We start from the raw sequence: 7,909 nt of genomic DNA on the forward strand, positions 1-7,909 counted from the left end.
GCATTTTTCTCATATGAAAAAATCCTGTATGTCTAATTCTTGACGAGTATTTCACTTGCCATGGATTATGATGTCATACAGCCTGTAAAATATATACTCTTATCTTTAAGTTGCCAGTAAATAGTATATAAACGTCATAACACTTGATATGACACGATGATCACTGAGATGAGTTTTTTCCCCATTCTGATGCTTCTGTCTTTATAAATTCCTAATAAAATCACTAAAATCACTGAGCTTTCTGATATATTTATTCACCATTGAACAGATAATTATTCACCTCTGTACAAGCAATATAGAGATCTTGTCACAGCATATATCTCTTCCTATCTTACAATATTAATTTACATAAATACACATTTTTCTCCAAGATATAAACTGTCTTCCAAGAATAGACTCTATTCATGACACAATGTGGCTTATCAGTGAGTTTCTTTGAGGTTTGGGGATTTCCATGGATCAGTAGCACAGACAACACTAGCGAGCTCAATCTAAACCATTCACGGCAGGACAAATTCAAGCAGCTTCATTAATACCTCCTGGAAAGCGTCTCACAGTTTGCATTCTTTGGATCATGCATCGTCAGGCCACTCGTCTACGAATTTATCATACGTCTGTCATGTTTGTTTTGAGACTATTGTTAAGATACAGCAGGATTTTCAACTGGAGTTCCTCTTCATATACGTTAGGGCACGTTAGATGCATATCTGGGTCATATGTCCAGGGGAGGTACGGTGCAAAACGTGTCGTTCTTCCGCAAAAACTGTCAGTGCATAATGGTGTCATTGTAAATTTTTTACTTTATGTACGCAGACATGCACAAACACACATACATACACACATCTCGTATGCTACAACTACTGAACATATACAGCGACATGCGCGTACACATGCACAATATTTCAGTCAGCCCGCACACAGACACACATTCACACAGTGAGACGCACTGATAAAGAGAGAGAGACACAGATTCGCCTACACTTGTGATATAATCTGCATATTAAAACTGGAGGAGCGAGACTGTTTGGATAGAGGGCTCGCGGAGGAAAACTGACTTCCGGGCGAGAGCAGATCTTGGCTTTGCGATGCCTGCCTCAGTTGCATTTCCTGCAGGCTGATCGCTGACAAACAGTGAGCTCTATCTGCATTCAGGCTCCCAAACGACAAACTATCTGTGGGTCCGGATGACCCATTGAACCCGGTGCAGTCCAGGGATTTGCTGAAAGATGTGCTAGCAGTTCTGGCTGGAGGTCTGGTGAAAGGAGGCAGGTAATGCGGGTCTAGGAACTTCCTGGCCATGCTGGGGCTGGGGCTTCTGCTGCTCTCTGCTGTGTGGAGCGTGATGTCTGGAGGAGGCGAGCGGTGGTGGTGGTGGTGTGTGCACAAATCAGCTCTGATCTCGTCAGATGTGTTTTCTTTCTGCCAAACTGCTGGATCTCGGGACTGACGCCGTCCTGCCACCCGACCCCTTTTTATACTGCTGGGCTGGCTACTGCTGGAGGCCCCGGAGGAGAAACCCTCATCTGGGTCAAACGAGTCTTCACCACAGCTCCCACCATCAGCTTCTGGGGCGTAAACAAGACATTCGAAGGGACATTTCAACCCTTAATATTTTATCCATCATATCAGTAACGTGTAAATATCATGGACAAGAAGTGACACATCGAACAAACCTGTTGACCTGAAAGCCATTTACGTATGCTACGCTATCTAATCACAAACATATACACTAGACACAAAGTGGGACACATTCACACCTAAGGGGCAATTTAAAACAGCCATTCTATCCTTTTTGGAAGAGAGAAGGAATCTGCAAATCCAGCAATGCTACCAGCTGCACCACTATTCTTCCTTGGAGCGATACAGTGACAAAAGTCATTGCAGGTATATGATGTTAACCTTGAAAGAACTTTCATGAAACTATATGAAAAACCTTTCATGTGGTTTGCTAGAATTTGCCATGTATAAGAGGCCATCTTAACTAAAAACTAAACCAACTCCTGAATGGCTAACTGGCTGTAACCAGTCACAGACATTTATTTTACCTGAAAACCAAATTCTCAAAGAAGGAACATTGAGGAAACTTCCTCAGCAGCTACAATGCACATGATTTAGCAAGAATTTAGCAGGGTAATAGCAAGCTGGTTATGTTTCCAGCTCAAACCATGATTTAGTGCTCAGAGTCTGTGAATGTATTGGAATGCAAAAAAGTCTATCTATCTAAAAAAAATAAAAGATTTTCCTCTGGGATGTCTGTCTGTCTGTCTGTCTGTCTGTCTGTCTGTCTGTCTGTCTAGTCAATGGTAGTATTTTCATGTGCTATTCATAATAATCCTCTTAATTCAGAAAAATATACAAATACACAATATGGACAAAAGTATGTAGACACATGACCATGAGATTTGTGCTTTTTGAACAACCCATTCCACATTTAGTCCCAATCTGCAGTTACAATAACCTCAATTTTTCTGGTAAGATGTTTCACTAGACTTTAGAGTGTGTTTGTGGAGATTTGTGCTCACTCAGCCACAAGAGTGTTAGTCATGTCAGGTACTAATGTAGGAGGAATTAAGGAGACCTGGAGTTCACTTAGCGTTCTGATTCATCCCAATGGTGTTGAATTGTTGCTCTGCGAGTTTAAATTTGGGAATTCTTTGGGAACAGCCTTGAAAAACTTTGATATAATGACTTTCAGTGTTTCTTTTTATGTCTCTGTTAATCATCCTAATGATGCAGATGTGGCAGAAGGAGTTCAAAAACCACTGGAGAAATAGTAAACCGGATTAACTGATGAAAGGCAAAGAGTTCTCGCCTTATTTCTACAGGTCTGGGATGCATTTAGAGTCTGGAAATGCGCAGCTTGTCGAAGTGACTTGAGATTTGGTGGGTTCTGGCCGTTTCAAAAATAAAAAACCTTAAAAACAAGATTGTCTTTGTTTTGTGACAAACTTTCAAATAGCTTGATTAGCAACACGTATTCAGTAGACAGAAAGGTATTTTTGGTGTGTTGGGGTTTGACTAAGGATTCTACAGTCAAAATAAATCAACTATGAAGGTTTAATAGCAGGAGTTCCTACTGGGTTAAATCTTCATCAGCCCTGCCTACCCCCTCTCATAGTACGATGGATGGCGCACTTTGTGGACCAACAGGACACCGGGCTGAGTGGGTTTTTCAGGGACGAGAAGCGACACGGTGCGACGGAGGAATAGAAGTCGGCCGAGGTTGAGAGATCAAAGCAGCCTGGGATAAAAGAAAGAGAGCGCTCGACTACAAAGAAAGGCAGATCTGCAACAGAAGAATGGCTGCCCTCTGGCAACAAACTAAATTTATAAACACACTACAGATATACTATGCTATGATGTCATCAAAAACAACAGGGTGGAAAAGTCCAATCAGAACAAGGTGGTGACATATACAAAGAATGGTCAGAATGTGAAGAATATCAATGGCATTTGTACCCTCTCGTTTCCAGCGGAGTCTACGGATCGAGGCGGCCGTGATGGCCGTCTGAGAGACGCGTTTGCTTGTGGGCGTGGCTTCGACCCCCAGAAGATTTCGCGTCCCCTCTGGTGGACGGGCTGGCAAAGAACATCTCATGGAATTGGCTACCTAAAACAAATGCATACCCATTAGTTTAACTCTTAATATTTTTAAACATATAAACCACTGGAAGGGTGTCATATATTTTAGCTGAAAAAAAACAAAACATTTTTCATCAGCACTTATTATTATTTACTAAAGACAGACAAAATAGAGTGTTACTAGTAGTGGCTTGGCATATAGCTCAAGTTGCGCTCTATATAAGATGTCCTCCAACGCTTCTCTTCCGAGTTCCCATTGGCCATTGTAGCTGCAATAGAGGACACACAGAGCATTAGCACATTCTCATACACTGTTATTGTGTTTAACTTTGCAATAACAAGTCTTTAATCCAATAATGTGCAATAACAATATTGCAATATTACCCATGTGCAATGTGTTTGATAGTGTAACTACTTATTGTTGGTCTCTTTTTTTTCTTTAGTATTTATACATTGTGTTGTATATACTGTAATATGTTTCGAATTATATATATATATATATATATATATATATATATATATATATATATTTTTTTTTTTTTTTTTTTTTTTTTTGTGCATATTTCCTTTTCTTGGCTGCTGTAACACAGAAATTTCCCCACTGTGGGACGAATAATGGCATCTTATCTTTTCTTATCAAGAAAATAAACTTAGTAGTCCAAAGTACACTATGTGGGCAAATGTTTGTGGACACCTCACTACACAATTTGTATGTACCTTTTGATCATCCCATTCCACATCCCATTAGTTCCTATTTCCTGTAATAAAAACCTCCACTCGTCTGGGAAAATGTTCCACTAGATTTTGGAGTGTTGAGATTTGTGCTTCATAAGAGCCATAAAAGGGTAGGGTGAGGAGGCCTAGGGTGCAGTCAGCGTTCCAATGCATAGGAGGAGATTCAAGAGCTTTCAGATCTTCCAACAAATGGAAAACATATCTTCATGTAGCAAAAGTTTATGGACATCTATTAGATTAGTATTTTTCCATTCCACATTTAGTACTTCAAGTCATCCCAAAAGTGTTTAGTAGAGTAAAGTCAGAGCTCAAGAGGAGGCCAGTCAAGAACTTCTAGTCCAACTCATGGAAACTATATCTTCATGGAGCTGGCTTTGTGCACAGAGGGGCATTGTCATGCTAGAACAGGTTTGGATCTCCTTGTTCAAGTAAAGGGAATATTTCAATTCTAGCACATCAAAAGACGTCCTACACAATTGTGTTCCTCCACGTATGTGTCAACAGTTTGGGGAAGAACCACATATGGCTGGAAAAGTCAGGTGAGTTTATGTGTATAGTTCATATTGCACTGCGGTACTAAATATCTATATCTAAAATATCTATACCTAAATGTCTACATATTTCAGTGTACTTGTAGATATGATGACAAAGGCTACACCCTGTTTAAACAGCAGTGACTAAGTAACCAGAGCTGCATTTTGACTAATCAAATGGAGCACAAACATGGAGGAATAAAGCAGTCTAGAGAATTATTCCTCCAATTAAAGGAAGCGAAATACATCAGTGGATGAGGTCCTCATAAACTCACATGGCGTGATATACTGCAGTCAGCATCTGCACCATGAACTCCGGATCCAGACGCACACGGTTGCAGGATTCCCGCCACAACTTCTGCTGTTGACGTGGGTATCCACACACGCACAATCTGAGCAAACGGAACAGATCCGAGTCCGTGAGAAGGTAAAGTACAGGAAGTGCATACAACTCTCTAATCATTACCGTGTTACTTTGGAAACCATTAATCAATTACTTATGAATGGGTTCTTTAAGGTCTTGATTATTGAAGCATACAAAAGGTAAATGTGGCTTTTGCTTATTGAACATAATCAATAAACAGTTCATTTACTCCCTGCCAAGCCTTTTGCTTCCAGAAAGAAGGAGAGAGAGAGAAAGAGAGAGAGAGAGAGAGAGAGAGAGAGAGAGAGAGAGAGAGAGAGAGAGAGAGAGAGAGAGAGAGAGAGAGTCAAGAAACAGAAAAGGAAAGGTTATAATTTGTAAACGATAATCGGGAATTACTGTGAGCTCATTCTGCAGGCTGACTGATGGGAGGAAGCTGGCATGTAGACCACAGCAGAGTTGTAGCAGAGCATGAGGAAAGACAGCACTTCAAACCTACACCAACACAGAAACACCACCATTAAAGAAAAAAATGAACAAACAATACACTATATGTACACTATATGAGAAAAACTGAATCCAGACATATCTGGTTCTTCAACCACAAAGTTGGAGGCACATGAATGTATTGAACGTCTTTGGATGCAGCATGAAATTTGACCATGAAAATAACCCTGTGCACAAAGCCAGTTTAACAAAGATATGGTCTCAGTAGTTTGGAAGATCTGATGTCAACCTTATTGGGATGAATGTTGAACATCTCAGGCCTCATTAGCTCCATTTATATCTGTACCTGAATTCACTGAGATCCTTGTGGATCTGAATGAACACAAATCTCTACCAGCACAATCTGGTGGAACATCTTCCAATGTTTATCAACAAACCTTTGTTTCTTAAAGCTAATTATTAGTGACCTATTGTAAAGGATGCACACACACAAATCTGGCTACACTGCATGCCCTTAGACTTTGAATCTATAGGTTGTGAGTTCAAATCCCAGCTCCCACTTGTTGAGTGGGATAAGTTTCTCTGGATAAAGGTTTCTTGAGAAGATAGTGGTTGAATGGTGGTTGAAATGTGAGGGGTGTGTGTGTGTATATATATATATATATAAAATTCAACACAATACCTGTTTTGAGAAGTAAAAGTCTCTCTCTGGGGCAGGAGGCCACCGTACACCACTCTGATCAGGTCATGTTGGCTGAGCGCTCCTTCTGTCAGAGCCATGGAGCCCAGACTGGAAGACTGGAGGGAGGAAGAACGACATAAAATCAGGTCACATGGTGCTTTGCCCAAGATACACTGTCACACTGGCATTGTTTTACAGATCTCTATTGCATAAAAAGTCTCTTTCGCTTATGGATTCTCACTCTGCCAATGTTATTTTAGACCATTCTCTCTAAGATGGACTGCTGTCTTACCTCATGGTATATGGAAGGTTTAGAAAGAGAAGGTATGGTGAAGGACAAAAGCTTGCTGTTCCCCTTAATGTTTACAATCTCCTACAAAACAAAAGAAAAACCAGAGAATTCAGAAGACATCCAAACGTCATTTTGAACCTTACGCAGACTTCAGCTGCTCACCAGGTTGTAAATCCCCAGCAATAGGGCCTCTACACAGCCGTTGCGGTGGCGCTCTCTGCTGGCTGTGCGGTGCAAGTACACCCAGATTAGCTCGGGTAAGAACTGCAGGGTGAAGCGTCGTAATCCCACCTCTGTGCTCCGGTAGAGTTCAAAGAGCTGGTGACAAACTGGAGCCAGAAGCTGTGGAGAAACGCACACTATTGAAGAACACATTTTTTAAGAATTTCAAGAACTAATATTCAAAAATTGTTCATCCCCTGATTTTCTAAATAAATCATCCAAAAGTTATATCATATATGATACAGCAAACCTGGTAGAATGAAGGGTTTGACATATATCCAGCTAGGAAGGTGTTTATATCCCCCAACCTGGTTTTTAGGAGCTTTACCTCACTGCTAGGCTGCTCCTGTATGACAGCATATAGTGCAGGCACCAGACCTTTCTTCAGATGCAGGCAGCAGGTATAACCAGGGATCAGATCATCAGGTAAAGTCTACAAAAAGAAAGAGGACATGAATCTTCTGAATATCTTAAATACAGGTTGATTTCTACAGTCAGAAGTGTCCAGTGTATTGGTTATTGTGGCTGCTACACTCCTGGATATACGAAAGTAAAGTTCTCACCTTGAATTCTGAGAGCCATTCCTCCACCACCCCACGCTCTGGAAAGAGCATGGCCCACCTGAAACAATGAGATTCGCAAAGACGGACAGAAATAAAAAGTGAAACGTTGCTCACAGAAACGCTACCCCTAGAAGTTATATTATACGTTGAGGCAGAGAGAAGGTTCAGGAAGCTCAGACCTCACCTCACTCACTCACGTTTCAGACGTGTAAAGGAAGGAAGACTCTGATTCTTCACCATGATGTCTAGCGATTGCTGATCAAACCATCTGAGAAGAAAGATCACAGAGAAATGCTGCACTGACTGCATCACGGCGTAACTAGTTATTCTGGTTGTGTGTCTGGCTGAGACTGAGGCCGGAATTAGGAGAGGAGATGCTCGATTTATTCTCCTGAGTGGTCTAAAGGTTCCAAATCTGAAAAATCTAATAGAACAATATGGTTTGGGGGAAAAAATACTTTTCATAAGCGAGAAATATTAAATATACGC

General features: G+C 40.9%; 1 protein-coding gene across 4 annotated transcripts in view; it reads right to left on the reverse strand.

The window, feature by feature from the left end:
• Positions 1-238: 238 nt before the first annotated feature.
• Positions 239-7,909, reverse strand: part of LOC310735186 (hyccin 2) — a 12,501-nt gene continuing 4,830 nt past the window's right edge. The window contains exons 2-13 of one of the 4 annotated variants that reach the window (XM_083557780.1): positions 7,605-7,844; positions 7,421-7,478; positions 7,186-7,290; positions 6,798-6,977; positions 6,636-6,716; positions 6,344-6,459; positions 5,614-5,709; positions 5,126-5,242; positions 3,764-3,851; positions 3,460-3,610; positions 3,107-3,241; positions 239-1,565 (exon numbers count right to left, since the gene is read on the reverse strand). In XM_083557780.1, the coding sequence (XP_083413906.1) occupies positions 976-1,565; positions 3,107-3,241; positions 3,460-3,610; positions 3,764-3,851; positions 5,126-5,242; positions 5,614-5,709; positions 6,344-6,459; positions 6,636-6,716; positions 6,798-6,977; positions 7,186-7,290; positions 7,421-7,471 (1,710 nt within the window). In that variant the 5' untranslated portion in view covers positions 7,472-7,478; positions 7,605-7,844 and the 3' untranslated portion in view covers positions 239-975. The remainder of the gene's footprint in view (positions 1,566-3,106; positions 3,242-3,459; positions 3,611-3,763; positions 3,852-5,125; positions 5,243-5,613; positions 5,710-6,343; positions 6,460-6,635; positions 6,717-6,797; positions 6,978-7,185; positions 7,291-7,420; positions 7,479-7,604; positions 7,845-7,909) is intronic. The other 3 variants (XM_083557779.1, XM_083557782.1, XM_083557781.1) reach the window with 3 other exon arrangements.

The sequence above is a fragment of the Silurus aristotelis genome, assembly GCF_946808225.1.
Source record: "Silurus aristotelis genome assembly, chromosome: 13".
Taxonomy (NCBI): domain Eukaryota; kingdom Metazoa; phylum Chordata; class Actinopteri; order Siluriformes; family Siluridae; genus Silurus; species Silurus aristotelis.